General features: G+C 39.9%; 1 protein-coding gene across 1 annotated transcript in view; it reads left to right on the top strand.

Annotated features, from left to right (window-relative positions):
• Window positions 1-15,549, top strand: part of STAG1 (stromal antigen 1) — a 96,497-nt gene extending 80,948 nt beyond the window's left edge. The window contains exons 25-33 of the mRNA XM_026046540.1: window positions 494-595; window positions 2,043-2,191; window positions 3,868-3,996; window positions 7,843-8,048; window positions 8,900-9,071; window positions 11,852-11,962; window positions 12,929-13,043; window positions 13,926-14,006; window positions 14,102-15,549. Of these exons, the coding sequence (XP_025902325.1) occupies window positions 494-595; window positions 2,043-2,191; window positions 3,868-3,996; window positions 7,843-8,048; window positions 8,900-9,071; window positions 11,852-11,962; window positions 12,929-13,043; window positions 13,926-14,006; window positions 14,102-14,125 (1,089 nt within the window). The 3' untranslated portion in view covers window positions 14,126-15,549. The remainder of the gene's footprint in view (window positions 1-493; window positions 596-2,042; window positions 2,192-3,867; window positions 3,997-7,842; window positions 8,049-8,899; window positions 9,072-11,851; window positions 11,963-12,928; window positions 13,044-13,925; window positions 14,007-14,101) is intronic.
• Window positions 15,550-17,876: the final 2,327 nt, after the last annotated feature.

The following is a 17,876-nucleotide window of genomic DNA, read 5'->3' as shown; positions in this document are numbered from 1 at the left end:
TGTTAAATTACATCTGTTACTGAGATGCCTTAAACTCTGAATGTCCCTTCCGATGGAGCAGGAGTGCCATATTAAAGACAAGACCAAAAGTTGGTCTGTAAGGAACATGATACTGTTCCTTAGAATTTGCAACCACTTTCATGAGTGTCACTGAGGAATCAAGTGATGATTTGATGAAAGTCACTTTCATCAAATGCTTGGGTGAGCAGAGGAAATACTGCTTGTTTGTTTTTCAACATTCCTGTTGATAATAAAGATAATAAATAATAAATAATAAGTTTTCATCACTGGTGGATGCAGGCTATCGAACAGATTAAATTTGATGCTGAAACAGCCTCCCACTCACAGAGAAAATGTGATTTCAGAATTAGTTTTTGAGAAAACTKCTGCCTTTTCAAAACAAGAATTACAAATAATCTTTCTATCCAGAAAACTGTGAGAAACCGTATGAGAGATTTGATTTAAAGAGAGTTTTTCCCACTTTTTTTCCTAGTATTACAATGACTATGGAGATATCATTAAGGAAACCTTGAGCAAAACGAGGCAAATTGACAAAATCCAGTGTGCAAAGACACTCATTCTCAGTTTGCAACAGGTAAGAATATGAATTTTTGTTACAAATCTCTCATTCTAAAATATTCAGTGCATGTCTTCTCCCTGGTGCCCATTACAATGAAGACAGATGGCGTCTCAACCTCAGCCTCTGCTGAGAGGTTATCATCTTGTGCCTAAATTTGAGCTGTCAGCATTCAGTTCTCTCCACGATCTTTGTCCCCCTACATCAACCGAGGCACAGTTTTGGTTGCATAAAAACAGAAGAAAGGGGGTAAAACGCCTTGAAGCCAGTTTGATCCARTTTGGTTCATAATGTTTGATTACTGGTGCCTAGAACAAGAAGAATTAGGATGCTTTTTTTTCTCTAACTTGCTTGATGCATATTTCATATCATATTTTGTCTAAATTCTGACTGAATTTTTTCAAACCCTGAGCAAGTTACTTAAGTCTTCCAGCATTTGTTAAACATTTTTTTTCCTGAACTATTGGCTTTCAAGCAACCACCAGTTACTGGCTTGATGAAGAAATCCATCCTTTTCTGCTGGTAGCACAACATGTGTGCTTCGCTAAAGACCATTTAGTCCCTTGAAGGAGGGGCTATATCCACAGAGAATTGAGRGCTATAGATATAGAGAGAGGACTGTATTACACAGAGAAATATTACACAGAGAAATTACTTACATAAATTAGATATTTTTCAAATCAGCTGGGTCTCACAAAACTCATTTCAGAGTCCAGAGGAATTTGCTGTTGCAGGCTCAAAGCTGAGAAGTTGAAAATTTCAAACCTGATACCTTGGAATATTTACATGAGCTATTTGAAAATATAGCAAATTTATAATACAGAATAAAAATAAAAAAAAAAATATTTAAAAAAATAGAAAAGTGAGAGGCAGCGGCCAGTATGAATTTGTCAGGGAGAAATAGTGTTAAATTCAGCTGGTTTTATTAATTCAGTAAGAAGGTCAAGAAAATGTGATCTAAATAGCAGTACCATGAGAAGATACAGAATTGAATGGAAAATTGCCGTGTGGTTCTATGAAGGCCATTGCTGTAGGGGAAAGCTACAGGATTATTGTTGAGTATTTTCATTGTTTTAGGTGATAGGAATAGACATTTTGCTTTCCAAGTTCATAGATAATACAGATTTGATAGGTGATGCAGATCTTTTAGAAAGAGGGTGTGAATCCAGAATCATCTTGATGAATTGGGGAAGTCCTAAGATTGCAAATCGGTAAAGGTAAGTGCAAAATGCTGTGTTTAAGAGTTATTATCTGCACAAGTACAAGGTGGGGGACAGTCGACAAACAGCAGTTTACAAAGAAGAAGGTCTGGCTCGTAATAGGAACGTAAGCAAACTCTGTTATATCAGTGTGAATAAAGTTGTTGTAATGTTCACGTTTAGCTTTAACAGGTTAAGAGGAAAAGTCTGTCTTAAGSAAAGTGTTTTCTAGTTCCCAGCTTTTAACCACTGAATTCTTTCTTTAGCTGTTTAATGAGCTTGTGCAGGAACAAGGTCCCAATTTGGACAGGACATCTGCCCATGTTAGTGGAATTAAGGAACTGGCCCGCCGGTTTGCCCTTACTTTTGGCTTGGATCAGATCAAGACAAGAGAGGCTGTGGCCACACTGCACAAGTGAGTGGTGGTAAATACATTAGATTTTCATATTCCTTCAAATTAAAGGTTTCAAACCTTTTGTAAAGGTATATAAGCTAACTCAATCATGCAATGATTACATTACATTATATAATTCTAATTTATATAGAAAAAGCAACGCCACTGGTATTATACATTTACTTGAATATCTAACAAGTGTGGACAGTACTTTGTACCATACCACTGTGGTTCTGTAGGCACCAAAAACTTTATATTAAAAAAAAAAAAATTACTCCAGAAATGTTTTTTCAGATTGAAAGTCTTTATCTAACTGCTGTGTCAGAAAGTGCAGAAAGATGCTACTAAATTTAAATGATGAAATCATCATTTAAATGCCTGTGCCATAAAAAGATTAAAATATTTAAATTTGCTGTCACAGAGCATAAACATCTCAGCTACAGGTTACTGAATGGCAAAGCCATTGCCTCCATCTGAACAGGGCTAACAAGTTCTTAAGTTCCTTTCAACACCAATTGTATGGAGAGGCATTAGCTTCTCTGTGTGATAAAGCTCTCAGTAAGTTCATTTGCCACATTGGAGCTGTGGTAAATACGGAAAAGAAGGGAAAATAGAGGGATAAAACCACCCAGCCAAGATTCTTGTTTGCTTTGCCAGATCAGAGTGCATTTTTGAGAGCCCTTTATGCTACCATCAATCCATTTCTTGTAGAGCAAGAATACATCTGTGCTAGCAATTCAGCCCTTAAGGCAAGCAGACAATGAGAGGTAGTGTGAGCAGACTAGGTTGACTTCCCATCTACTTCTCTGCCATCAACCTGCACCACAGTTGCTTATAGAACTTTGTGGCTGTCTAGCTCAGCGGCAGCTGTGTGGAGACCTTCCCTAATGTGGCTCAGATGGAGAACTCCTCTGCTTGGGGAACCAGAATTCAGTCTGTGTTACTCATGGGAAGGTCTCCTTTGCTGACACCTGCCATAGGAACCTATGTCTTTCTGAGGAATACAGGCACACTAGTGTCACACCTTTGTGTAAGGTGCTTACTGCGTGCATGAAGACATCTGAGATGCACTGGCAGTCAAGGGTCATTCATCAGGAACCTCAGTTCTTTGAAATCTGTAGCCCTTCTGCACTTTCCTTCTCCTCTCCCCCACACTCCTTCCCGGATTATCTCCAAACTAGGATTCTGTGACTGAAAGTGCTGCCACTCTCCTGTGCCAAGCACAGAGAGGTTGAGGGCAGGGCATGCACGTGGCCTTCATGGGGAGCGTGAAAGTATGTGCTTTTTCTCTAGTCTCAAATGATAAAGCAAATATAACACAGAGGTGCCTGTAGGAATGTATGGGGAAGTAAATTCTTTTTTCTGACTCTTAATGAATTAAGTTGCATCTTTTACATAATTTATATTTTRCATATTATTGGGAACTTCTGGCTCACGCAGAAACAAGAATGAGCTAGTTGGTTATTCCTGGTAAGGCAGCATCTTTCAGCACCTGCTGAGTTTGTGGTTTATGTCCTTCTAAACAAACGTGTGGTTGGCAACATCTTGTCTTTATGACCCAGTCCTTACAAATTCCAAAGAAACATTCAATTCGCCCCATATTCAAAAGAGAGCTTTTCCACAGTTCAGATTTTGGCAGCATTTAAAGGTAATGGGATGATTTTTATTATAAATATAATATCTATTCTTTACTGTAGAGATGGCATAGAGTTTGCCTTCAAATATCAGAATCAAAAAGGACAAGACTATCCACCTCCTAACCTTGCTTTCCTCGAAGTGCTTAGTGAATTTTCTTCGAAACTCTTGCGACAAGACAAAAAGACTGTGTAAGTAATACCTCCTTTTCTTCTGTGGGTTTTGCTGGGCTGTGTTAATCAGTGTAGTGTGTGCTGAAGCTCCCTGTTTGGAAGTTTTCACAGTCTTTATAACCCCATTGGGTTATAAAAAATCTCAGCCTTTTCACATACATTGTTATTTATTGCTTTATACATTAWAGCAGTAAAAACAAATAAGAGAATCAGATCCAGAGATTAGATGAGTTTGAGGCCTCGCAAAAGAGCATTCTTTAAAATTTCCCTTTGGGCACTGAATATAAAAGATCTTTTTTCATATTACCAGATAATGAATAAAATATTAGCTGTGAGGGAAATAACTATGAGCCTGTAAACATTGCACTAACATCTGTTTGGGTTATATATTTACATAAATTGTAAAAAAAAGAAAAAAAATGTTGCTTTGTTTTAATATGCTGAGTTAAAGTGTGCAGTAAACAGTTGTCAAGGCTTCTGTTGATGAGAGATGTCACTGTTGTTGGTAAGGACAGGGCAAAGTGGTGGGGTCCCAAAAGGCTAAAATAAAAAGCCTGACTTTGTAAGCAGTGGCTGCAGATAGAAATGGAATAATTTGAAAGCATTGTGGTTAGTTAAGATCTGAATAGAGAGCAAGAAATATTGTTTTAAGAGCAATGTCTGAATGGACAGTTGAGGGGATCTGTGGATATCAAGAGAACTGGCAAAAARAAAACTGCATTGGTGAACAGAAGTTAGTAGTAAAGATGAGCCATCAGCATCTGAGCTGAGAGGGTGCTCTGGATTGCTAATGCGTTCTGTAGTCAATATCCAGGGTTTGGTCATAGCATAGTAGTAATAAGGAAAAAATGGAGGATAAGAGCAAGGACAAAGCCAGTCTGATAATTCATTGGTCCAGTTTAGCTAGCTAGGGATGCACATTTTCAGACCATTCTTCATTTCTACATCCTCAAATTTTATACCCTACGCCTGTCCTTCAGAGAGAATTCTCTGATTTTTTCACTACCTTTCTAGGTGAACCACAGATGCTTGTGTACCTGGTATTTAAGTGTCAGTATCCTAATTCTAATCTAATTGAATGGAGCTTATCCTTCCTGTAGTCTTCATCCATTCCACAGGTTTCTCCAATGTTGACTAGAGGTACTTCCTTCTCTACGCAGCTTGCTTGATAGCCTAATTTGACTTGATCCAGTGCATGAAATTCGATATTTCAGGGAATATTACCATGGAGATCTTCCTTAGCCTCCTACCTTACCATTTAAACTTGTTCCTCTGAGGCTGTCTTGCTTCCCTTACTCAGTGGTGTCCTTTTCTAGGACTCCAGAGACTCCTGCAGTGGGGCCCATTTCTCCTAATCTTAGACTTCTTTACTGAAGTCTTCTCTGTGTGAGCAGTTTACTTGAGCTGCACTGGAAGAGCAGTGAAACGGGCCCTTTAGGGCATGATTTATCTGGTCTATTCTAAATGCTTCTTTGAGATGAGYTCAGACATGCACAAGGTTCTGCGTTGACAACGCAGAAAATGAAGGTAAYGTGCTTATACGTAGAGATCTCAGTTGGAGAGGCCTGCCTTGAGTCGCTGGGAGCTCCATCAAGTTTGCACTTGTGAGGCAATGGCCGCTGTGCTGGCTGGACACACTCGGCTCTCCCCTGGGTCGTTTGTTTGCCCTTCTCATAGCCTGACTCCTCCAGCGCACTAAGGCCTCTTCCCCCTCCCTGCAAAGGGGTGGCCTGTGCACAAGAAGGTGCATGACCACCATCTGGTGGAGAAGTCCTGCCTAGGGCATCATTTGCCTCCATGGCTTCATCTCCCTCTGCTGAATGACTGTCTTGGATTCAGCAATGGGCCTGTTAGTCTGGAGACAGAAGAGCTCCAGGTTAACCCATCAGCGTAGCTGCCTGTCTCCTGGAGTGCACCAGCTTGACTTCCCTACCTTGAAAATATGAATTACCTGGTTATTATGACTGAATATGTCATCTGCCCTCGGTGCAAAGTGCCACGCTTTCCACGTTTAGTGTAGGAAGCACCGCTCTGTTGGGCTTGTGTTTCCTTTCTGGTTTGCTGATGTGTCTTTATTCAAAGGCGAAATGGAGACATTTTCAGTTCTGGGGGACGGCAGCAGCATTGATTTCATTTTGATTTCCTGTCCTGTTCATTTCTCTGACTTCTCAGTTTATGATTAACCTCCAAAATTGCTGATAGTCATGGACACACATTTTTAGATCTGTGGCTTTAAGTGATGCGTTTAGGGTACCAAGCTCATGCTTACTAGMAAGAGTTTTGCACCAGCCAAGTTGTCAATGTATAGGACAGTTGCAGGCAGGGAAGTCCAGAGGAATTGATCTGAGACAGTAGAGGCRAATTGTCTTTTGGAGACACTTATTTTGCTTGGATAGCAACAACYTTTTTAATTACTGGATATCTGAAGTCAGGTGAGATGGAGAATATGTTCTTACTTTCAGAAGTTTGTAGTTTGTATCCCAGTTGAAGCTGGTAGGAATTTATGGTATGCAGTTCATCTAAAATGTTGAGCAGAAATTGTCTCATTTGGCATCTAGTYGTTTGGGAGGCCCCAAATGATGAAATTTTTTTCTTCATTATTTGGGAATAATCTATTCAGTCTGGTTTTGGAAATAGTAACTGATTGCAGGAATATGCTTTAATTTCCAAGACTCTCTGCGGATAAATTCTCTAAATTCTTGCTGCACTTAGATGGTGTGATGTTGAACACTAACAGAGAAAAAATAATTTCTCATTCAGTGCAAAGTTTGGATGTTACTCAGTATATGTACATGAAAAGACTGATAGAGAAGAAAGAAGTAGTCACAATGTTGAATAGAGCAGTTGACAGTAAAGCTTTTGTTCCCCGAGCAAAGTCATCCTGCTACCAAATCAAAACAAAATCCCAGTGAAAAATGGAATGTGACTGTTACCCAGATGTACATGATGCAGCTCCTTACCCGACTCTCCTACCTAGGCTGCAGGAGAAGTTGGAGCCTCCCGCAGGTAGCAGGGCAATAGGAGTGACAGGCGTCATTTCCATGTGGAGCTTGTGGTTTTGACTCCCTCAGATGAAAACCTGACAGTGTGAGCTTGAACAGGATCATGAGGGGAGGCCAAAAGGAACGTTAGAAATGCTGCAAGGGTGTTCGTAGTTGTCCCGCTGAACCTCTGAATGCTCAGCTGTGRTGCTGAAGAATGTTCATTAGAATCACTTTAATGTGGCTTCTCATACTCATTTTGAGGACAACCTCTGATAGAATCATCAAATAACCAGTGAAAAAAAGAAAACTACTCAAATGCTGTCTTGATCACATACAAGAAGGAGATTTTTTTTGCTTTCTCTCATAAATTAACACATGTGCATTGGACTTCTCCACAGTAATCTAACAGATTTCCAAACTTTTCACTGAAAAATAACATAAATCCTTCTCTTCATGTTACAAGATGCCAAAGCATGTCCTAGATTTCCACAATAGCAGTTCCAGTTCAGTCTGTCTGTATACGTGGTAGCAACACGTAGAAGTGGCTTCCCTGGTATGCAGAATAGGAAAGGAATTCAAGTAGAGAGTGGTGGGAGCACCTGCAGACAAATGTGAGAGGAGGATGCTAAAAGAGAACATTTTGTATTGTTTTTCTGTGAGTAACCTTCACTATTACTATTAACAGTGTTACTTAGTTCTGAAGGAATGACAGGTATTGTCAGAGGTGTGATGCCTTATCAACATATGTTGTAAAATTGAAATAAGGCAACACCGTGTGGGACTTCTTTTAAGCTCTCAAGGATGTGAAGAGGCTCTGCAGAGTAATGAAAGAGGAAACAACATCCTGTGAACTTCTGTACTCGTTGTCTTCTGTTTTCAGTCACACCTACTTGGAGAAGTTTCTGACAGAGCAGATGATGGAAAGAAGAGAAGATGTATGGCTACCACTTATTTCCTATAGAAACTCACTCGTTACGGGTGGCGAGGATGATAGAATGTCTGTTAACAGCGGAAGCAGTAGCAGCAAAGCCTCCTCAGTGAGAAATAAGAAAGGACGACCACCCCTGCACAAAAAGAGAGTGGAAGGTCTGTATGGGCTTACATTGTCTAGCAAAGGTGTTTCTAATGATGTTCAGTACAACTGGTTGCTTACTTTCTTTGGAGGTTTATCACTCGGCGCTGCAAGGTAAGGTATATTCTTTACATGGTGAAAACAATATATATCTGCTCTGCAAGCACCTGTGAAACTTTAACATTTCTTTTTGAGAAGTAACAGGGCGAGTCCCCATTCTTGTGTATATACATGGAGACTTGGAGATTCAGAGCTATTTAAAGCTGGTATTATCAAAGAACACTAAAATGACGCATTTTTACATTCAAAATAGTATTGCTATACAGTGTTTGTATTTGCTGTTTCTGTGACTTCAGTAGTGTTTACCTCAGCATCTGTACCTGGTTCATCTGCAGGAAATAGTGTACTTTTATCTGAATATATGCAAGACACCTGGCATTTTAGGCAAGGTTGCAATACAGTATATGTTTGTAATGGTTATTTTTGTTGTTTCTTAAGTATTTCCTGTTTAAACTACTGTTGTTGTGAGCAATAACTGGCAGCTGAACAAAAAGTCTTTGGCGATGTTTGTAAGTTAACAAAGGGCTTAAAGCTAACTTAGGGGTGAAAAGTTGATCAGGTATGTTTATCTAATTGATTTCTTAAATTCACACTTAAAAGATATGCAAGTTTGCAGAAAGTGCTACCACTGAAATAAACTGTACTTAAATGTATTAATAGATGGAAGGCCTGAATTAATAATGGGAGGTGTTCATTCAGGAAGTGGACTATATGAATTCTGAACAGCAGTAATACTACCCTTCATAAATCACTGCATGAACCATCAGAACCTTATCAGTTATTTTAAATATTTTTTTTTTCGTAGATGAGAGTCTTGAAGGTTCATGGCTGAACAGGACTGAAAACATCCATACTCCAGGGACACTGCAAGCACCACAGCTCACCTCAACTGTCTTGAGAGAGAACACTAGACAAATGGGCGAGCAGATCCAGGAGCACGAGTCGGAGCAGGGGTCTGAACAAGATTTTTTACACAAGTAAGTGTTAGAATGTCAGTGTCAAATAGAGTAAGCCAGACCAAGGAGATGATCATTAGCTACACAGATGGTCTGTGGCTGGTATGTGCAATGTTTATGTGCAAAAAACACAGAAATGCCTTTTCTAGAAGTACCACACTTCTTTTCATGTTCTCTTTTCTTTCCTCTGCCCTATGTCATTGTACAGTTAAAGTTTTTCAGGTATCTTAAACAATTTCTTCTAAGTTAACTCTTCAGTCTCATTCTAGAYGCTGAGTTAATAATTGTTGCTTTTGGGGGTAATTACCCATAGGCAATTTATTTTACCCTAAATTTTATGTGCTTTTGGTCATTCACCTCAGTTTTATTAACTCYATTTAAATCCACTCAGGGCAAAAGGGATTGGTTCTTATTTGTCAGTAATTCACTTAATAATAGAGAGAAGTCTTCAGAGAATATGAATATGTGCTATTTCTATTTAAGATACAAAATAACAGTGCTGTTTTGTAGCGTACTTTTGTAACTTTTATGGCCAAGTTTACTGATGTGGCTTACTGAAGGAAAAAAAGGCAGATGAATCAGGTTTCCACCAACACAGCAGAGTACAAAATAGTCAGGTTACGTGTCTTGGGTTCCCCAAGATTTCTGCATGAGAAAGTAGAAATGTTCTCCAGTGTCAATACCACCATGTGCTGCTACAGTTTACCAGTTTGTGACCACAGGCTTACCTAAAGTCTGAGCAACTTCTGAGGAATTGTGCTCTTTCAAGCTCTTTCAAGTACATTCTTTGCCTCTACRTGTGTATAACAGGTGTGCACAGGCATCAGAAATGTAGCAGATGCCGTCCATGACTCAGTCCCCCTACAAGAGAGAACCTGCATCTCAGCTGCCTACAAATACCAATTAATTTTTGTAGCCTGTAATATATATGTGTCCTTTCTRTACATATGTCCTGTCATGTGGCCTCAGCCAAGTCACTGCAAGCAGTGGTTGCTGTGTTCCTTGTGTGCCTGGCATTGGCTCAAGCTCTCCAACCTGGTGCTGTCTGGAAGAACCAAGGGTCRGCACGTGCAAACCAGAAAGCAAGCGTCGACTTGGATTTTGTCACCTGTGCGATTCAGTCTAGTAGATAATCTCTGTTGAACACATATGAAGCACAGCTGGGATTGAGCCCCAACTCATGTCAGTCTCAAAGTATCTTTGTTCGTTACACCCCTAGTGTAGGAGGGAGGTCAGGGTTTGCATCTTTTACCTCTCTTACTGGGGTCAAGGATTTGCCTCCCATTTTCCTGCCTCCACAGAGGTTGCTGTAACCACTAGGTTATAGAGAAGACTCATGTGGCTCTTGGCTTCTCCTTGAAGGTTTGCTAGTCTATATTAAAAACAAAAGAAACTCCTGAAGCAGAGTCTTTCTGTTGACCCTCTCATTTCACCTGATCGTGCCAGCCACTGAGCCAAATCTGTCTCTCTCAATGTTTAAGTAGCTACAGATAGTGGGAGAGTTTCCATTCCTGATGYATTACTCCTCCTGAGCCTGATGAGTAAGCACTGCCTTTAAGATGTGCATGAACTGAGTTCCCATCCTTTGTGTAACCAGATTTCTTTCCCTTCTAATCCTCGGTTTAAACCTGTCTCTGCTATCTCAGATGAAAGCTGTAGGCACAAAGATACTGAGCAAAGGCAGGTAGCATCATGCTCCTCTCTGTTGAATTCCCAGTACAATATACTGACAGCCTAGAACTAACTTTTTTCCATATTTTTCCTGCAGGGTGAGCTTCCCATGTAGTATACGGTGTCATGTGAGCTTCAAAATAACTTTCTGTCACACCTTCTGTGCATTGAATCCACATTCCCAAGGATCCTGAGTGTCCTACAGAAAGTCACTTAGAACTAGAGGCTCAGTTGTGTATAAGTATCAACAGCAGCCATTGGGTACTGCTGAAATGAGGGTCAAAAATAAATACAAGACAGTCAATTACTGAATAAAAAGGATCATCCATGTGCAGGGGAATATTTTGGTGTGGTTTGGTTTCACAACAGGATGGTTGTCTCCTTTGACTGCATCAGTCTTGCTAGGGTCCAAGATACCTAAGAAGAAGAAAAACAGGCATTGCTTTTGAAGAGCTGCCTTTATTTTACTGTCATTTCTGTTTGTACTGCAAAATACAAATCACATTGTAATGCATTGCTGTCTGCTGTTGGATGTAGGTGTTACTGAAAGTCTAGCCTKTCAGGTATGGATAAGGTACTGAGCACTAAAGTTTGAGGATTGTATTTTGAAAAGCAGTTTGTTTTTGATGTGACATTCTCATGTCTTTTAAAATATATGTCATTCATTTGGATCTGTTCTTTTTCCTGTTTTGTCTGAACTGAGGTAGTGAAGTAGAATTTAGTAAAATGATTTTTTTTTTTTAAGTGCTGCCAATGCAGATACATGCCACGTTAATGACCGGGTAACGTTAGCATGTTGTGTAGCTATTTTCACTACAATCCACTTCATGGATTTTTTTTTTTTTTTTTTTTTTTTGTACACATCCAGTGAGAGGAGACAAGTTACAGAAGGGAACCCAGAAAATGTGTGTAATGAGAGATGTGATTTAAATACTTCAATTTTTGTACACATCCAGTGAGAGGAGACAAGTTACAGAAGGGAACCCAGAAAATGTGTGTAATGAGAGATGTGATTTAAATACTTCAATCTGAAGCATGCCCAGACACGCAGCCTCATAAGATACTGTCTCAAAGTAGCCAACTCAGCACTGTTAGTGTTCTCAGTCATAATGTTGCTTTATGTTTGTTAGTCCCCAGATGCAGATATCTTGGTTGGGCCAACAGAAGCTAGAAGATTTAAATCGAAAGGACAGGACAGGAATGAACTACATGAAAGGGAGAACTGGTGTAAGGCATGCAGTGTAAGTGTTCAGAGCATCCTCATCTCTAGATCAGAATTGTTTTAGCTGACATCTTGTTTTAAATGACTTTTTTTTTTTTTTTTTTTTTTTTTTTTTTTGGAGGAGGAGACGGTAATTGATTTCTGTGACATTTAACTCTTCTTACTAAAGGCAGAATAACAGCTTTGTAATGTTGGGCTAGACCAAGGGCCATGTGCACCTCTACCCAATGTTCTGTCTCCAACAGTGACTATAAGCAGGTACCTAGTGAACAGCCCTAAATTCTATATAATTCTATTCCTCTAACCCTTCCAAGTTTTCATTTCAGGGGATTTCCTTGAAGCCACGTTATTTGTCTGTTAAATAATTCACAGTGAACTTGTCTTTCACATAGTTGCCCAGTCTTCCTGTGACCCCCGCCGTGAGCTTCTTTCAGCCACAGCATCCTTTGCCAAGGCGAGCTGCCGGGCAGCCAGTGGAGGGAACACATGGGTGAAGGGTGGTTGTTTGACATGCTTTGTGCTCCAGAGCTGAGCCAACCGAGTCTTTCCGCACATAAATATTTTTTCAGGAGAGGAGTTGGAATCTGTAGTGATTATAGTGTTAACAGTATTAGAAATGGGTCTTGGAGTCATGGGTAAATTCCTAGGGAATTCGCAGCAACCTTGGCAAATGGTGTGACCTCCCCTGCTTGTTAAAAGGCAAATGCATGCAGTTGGGTTATCACCCTCTGTTTGATAGATTTAACACAGATTTAATTAGTTCATGATACTGCACTGGACTTCCTGCTTTAGCCTCTCCAAATGGTAGGTTTGTTTTTGCATGGGATTTTATTCCAGATAGTGTTACAGAAAATACATTGTTCCAAGCTTAGGGTTTTATGTGAAGAAGGGATAGTATTTGTGTTTTGGTTTTAATGACAAAGCTCAAAGTTGGGCGATTCAAATGCCTGGATTATGACTTTTATTCCTCTCTCTATTTATCCAGACGAGGGCTAATGGAAGATGACGCTGAGCCCATCTTTGAAGATGTCATGATGTCCTCACGAGGTCAGCTAGAGGACATGAACGAAGAATTTGAGGACACAATGGTCATTGATCTGGTCAGTCGATCTTGATAATGAAAAGGTTAAAATGGAGAATACTTTAAAAGGTTTTTGCCAACAAAAATATCTAAAGTTATAAGCTTGACCTCCTGTGTTGTCTGAATCTCAGAGAGTGGAACTGATTGGAACAGAAGCTCTCTAGAGCCTCCAAAACTTCATGCTTAAGTGATTTTCTTTCCATAGAACACAAGTATTGCTCAATCCTCTTAATGCTCTGGGCAAAGGAAGTAACACATATGTGATGCCCGAAGCACCACGATGCACCTGGAGAATGTTAGGATATGATTTGTAGCCTGCAGCTGTGTTGCGCAGACCTCTCCAGTGTGCGCTAAAGAAGTAGCTGCTCCCGCTCACCATCAGACGAGTCAGCCAAGTGCCAAATCCAGGCAAGGGCAGGGAGCCCTGGTGGGCACAGAGGTGAGAACAGCTGTCATAGTGATAGACTGTTACAGGAAGGTGCATCCTTACCCTAAGGGGAGTACAGATGGACTCTGTAAAATGCAGTTACAATGTTTGCTTCAGGTTAGACGTTGTGAAGAGTCTGGAAACAGTAGCATGTCCAGTGTTACGTCCTTCCTTGTGCCAGTGCTACAGCCATCCTAGACCGCTCTCTTGCTGGCGTAGCTCTTTGTGCAGTCTCACTAATGCAGCCAAGTTGCTACTCTTGAGGTTACAAGGTTTAATCAAGGGCTGGTCCAGGTCTCAGCCACACAGCTGGGCAGAAAGGACAGCTGTGGCCTTCCCTTGGTCCTTCTTCCAAACAGGTCATATCCATGCAAAGGTATTTGGGAAAGGAAGAGATTAGCCCTAGAGTCACCCGCATCCTTTCCCTGCAACCAGCAGCTCTGCTGTACTAAAATAGTTGACTCGTCTTTCCAGCCACCTTCAAGAAACCGACGAGAACGCGCTGAACTGAGGCCAGACTTCTTTGACTCTGCAGCGATCATCGAGGATGATTCAGTAAGACTTTACTAGCCCCGCTTGCTCTTTATCTGAGGTTCTTGCCTATTCCCATTACATCTGAGTAATTGCTGTCTTTTATGTCATTTTTCTAGGGATTTGGAATGCCAATGTTCTGAAGTCTGGTGAAGAGATTTTACAAATTTGGAACTCTATTGTTTAGAGCTAGAGGCCTATATACTGTGATAGCTTGTATGAAAACCACATTTTTGATGTGAAACGGTTTGATTTTTATCCAAATGATTAAGGTCAATCCCTTTTTGTAGTGCGAGAAAGAAGAGGAACTTCTGAATGACACAAAGGAATGTTGGCCAATGATGCCACCTCAGAAAGGCTGACCTAAAAAAAATCATTTGTATCCCTGTTCTTGACTGTCCTAATACAGATTTTTTTTTTTCCTGGATGAGAAGGAAGTTTTAAATTGTTAAGACAGCTGTCAAAATAAACACTGTTCTACATATGTTTTCTGAGAACAACATTGAGTGAAAACAGAACTTTTTAACTTTATTTTTCTGCTGTACAATTTAAAACAGTTTTAACATTTGCCTTTTTATGTTTTAAAAGCTAGCCATTTTTATTAAACCTATGCCTATCAGCCACTGACTAGCAATGATGCTATAAGAAGGTCATTCTGGCTACAGAAAAGTGTTTTTGAACACACTGGATTTGATTAACATTATGGTACGCTTATATCCTCTCATAGGCATCAAGAAGAACACTCTTATAGAAGAGGTTAGAATTCTAATGACGTGCATCTCTGCCAAAAAATTTCAGATTCTGATATGGTAAACCCAGATTTTATACTCTTGAGAAGATTTATTTTTATTTATAATGGGACATAAAGTAAGAGATGTCCATGAAGCCACTTTTCCAACAGATGCTGTGTAACATTCATTTTATATAGCACATGGGAACACAAAAACAGTAAATTTTCTATTGGTACTTGCTCTGTGCATTTTTAGCAACTTATACCAGCAAATAAAGTATTCTCAGTAAAACACACAAATGGTTCTCAAGTAATCACTTTGCTGTTTTTACTACCTGCTTCAAGCCCTGCCAACCCAAGGTACATAAACAGCAACTTTCCTATTAAACAAATAATTTGAGGGTGGGGGAATCACTTTAGCATACTAAAAGCAATTTTAACTGTACCATAAAAAAGTCTACTTTCCATGCCATAAATACCCTTTTGCGCTATTTTTGTAAATTAATTTTGCCAGTTAGAAGTACTGTATGTGCTGCATAGAAAATTGTGCTTAGATGGTGAAGTTCTTAAGCTTACAATGGAATACAGCTACATTTTCAGTGTTAACTGTGCATATTAAGAGTAATTCTTTGGGGAAAAAATGATTTTTCAAAAAAGTAAAAAACGTCAAAAAAACAGAAAATTCAAAACATTCTCAGCTAATTCATTGTAATAGCAGAATTTTTTTTTCAATGTCTTCAATAATTTGGAATTTCTTTCTGCGTCAATTTTATGACTCTGCTTAGTAGCTGCTACTSTAGTTAAAACTGGCCTCACATCAGAGGTGCTGGCCATCCATGACTTGCACTGACTCTAGTATCTGGAAGAAATCAGCCCCAAAATGTTAATCTTCTTTTCTGCATTCTAATATTAGCATTTGAGATACAAAAGAGATTGACCCCACTTGGAGCACAGCACTTTGAGGTGCTTCTTTAGCAACTGCAAAATAATCATGGAGCTTACTTTTTTTTTTCTTTCCCTTTTACAAGCATATTTAAAAGCAAAACAACATTAATACTCAGTACTTGCTGAAAGGGAAAAGAATCTGGTTTTAAAAACAGATGAGCATTTCACTGAGCTGTAGTTTGTTTCTTACCTGTGCAGTTCTCAGACGGACATGGTTGCCAAAATGTTTGACTAGGTAATTCAGCCATTCCTTAGGTATTGTTGGTTGGGGGAGGCAAAAAGCCTGAAAAGTAGCTGGAACGTTGCTGCACGTTGCTTTTGTAACAGGCTATGTCCCTTCCCCTTCTGTGCACCCCAAAGGGATGGGGGGGTAGGTAGGAATGGCTGCGTTAACTGTCAGTACATTCATTCTGTGAGCATAGTAGCATGATAAATGCTGCCCAGTTTGAGTCATAGTCTCAGACAAACCTTGTGCTTCACAGTCCTCTGTGTGGAAAACTGATTCCTAATTTAACATTGTAGAATACTGTATAACAAACATTTATTATCACGGTACCTGCAATGGGTTTCCAGTTCAGTTTGCAGTCAATAGGTTTTTTTGTATTATGAGTGTCTCCTTGATTGGTTTTGCTAGTAATTCTGTAAATTGTACATTTACAATATGAGGTTTTTTTTTTTTTTCCTTTTGTACAATTTAAAACTGATGCTTCACCTTTCATTTAATAAACTATTCAAAATCATGAGTATGATGAGCACCCTTTTCACTATAACATCCTTTGAAATTACTAGTTTGGGCCATCTCATCTTGTCATGCCATTCAGTAGGATCCAAAAGACACAATGAAAGGTAGTTCTCAGTCCAGGCTTCACAAGATTCCCTCTAGCTCTTATATTCAGCCTTAGAGCAAAGGAAAAACCCTATTTATTCTTTTTTTTTTCTGTCTCACCTCACCACTGCAGTGTGGTTTTGGTTGGCCTGGAGTATTTTACTATGAGCTCACTGTAAATCTGGAAGTCCTAAAAAAGCGGGAGATTTGCACTCTTGGGAAATTGCAGTGTTCTTTCTTTGCTGTACTGTAAAGCTTATAATTGCTTTAACTGTCTGACATTAGGGGGGAAAAAAAAGAGCACTCTTTGGTCATAGTCATGACCAAAGTCATGAATGCTCTGGACCACACAGACAGAGTTTGGAGTTGGTAAAAGTTTGGATGGTCTAACATGCCGGCTAGGCTAAATGAAGTTTTAAACCAAATTAAACAGCCTTTTGTTACTCCTCTGTGTGGGAGGAAATATTTTTTTGTCCAACCTATGAACTGTCACCTCTGAGGCACTAGAGAAAACTTAGTTATCTAGGCCTGCTTCCTAAAGAAGGACATCTCATCCAAAAAAAAAACCAACAAGATCCAGCAGGTGAGGAACTGGGAGAGACGTTAAGGACCSCTCCTGAGACGCAGAGCCATCTCCAGCATTTGTAAGTTATCTTCATCTCAATGCAAAAGAGAACACAAGAAGGAGCTTCTAAGTTTAGGTATTACTGTTTGTTGAAATGATTTTTTTTTATTCTAAATTTATTTTTTCTGTAGGTGACTGGAATTCAAAAGAGGTCTGAGCAGCGTGGCCAGAGCAGCTTTCCAGCGTGTGTCCTTGAGACGGTGAGTGTAGGCAGCCGTGCTCCGGGAGCTGGGCTGCTGAAATGCGACCAGGAACATTCATACACCTACCTTAAAATGGGTTTGCAGCCAGACTGTAACCTGAGTCCATTGCATCTAGCTATCCTAGAAGCCTGTGATGCTGTGAGTCAGCTGGAGCTGTAGTGCTTCAGCTGCAGCTACCTGGGAAGAAATGCTACCTGGAAGCCTCCACCTTCTCTTTTTCTTCTGCTCCAGACAYGCTTCAGAAGTGCACAGAAGCAGCTGTGGTACATAGGTATGGTATTTCTCTGTCTTATACCATAGTGCAATTAATTACTGAAGTACCTGGATCAGTACAGGACTTCACTTTTTTGGTAGTTGTTTGCAGTAGTACTAAAYGTGCTGGTAGCCATTACTCCCTGGCTTCTAAGGCTGTAGTTATACTGCAGCTTGTAATTTGCACAGGGACCAGAGCTGATCAGAGGCAACCTCTACTGTAATTGCTCCTTGCAAGTCTGGCAAAGAATCACAAGAAAAGACTAGTTCCCAAGTTAATTGGGTGCACCACAGTCAGGGAGAAGAATTTTCA

This window comes from Nothoprocta perdicaria, unplaced genomic scaffold (genome assembly GCF_003342845.1).
Source record: "Nothoprocta perdicaria isolate Ctin4 unplaced genomic scaffold, notPer1 scaffold_449, whole genome shotgun sequence".
NCBI lineage: Eukaryota > Metazoa > Chordata > Aves > Tinamiformes > Tinamidae > Nothoprocta > Nothoprocta perdicaria.
The sequence above is the reverse complement of the archived record's forward strand: the minus strand, read 5'-3'. Positions and strand labels throughout refer to the sequence as shown.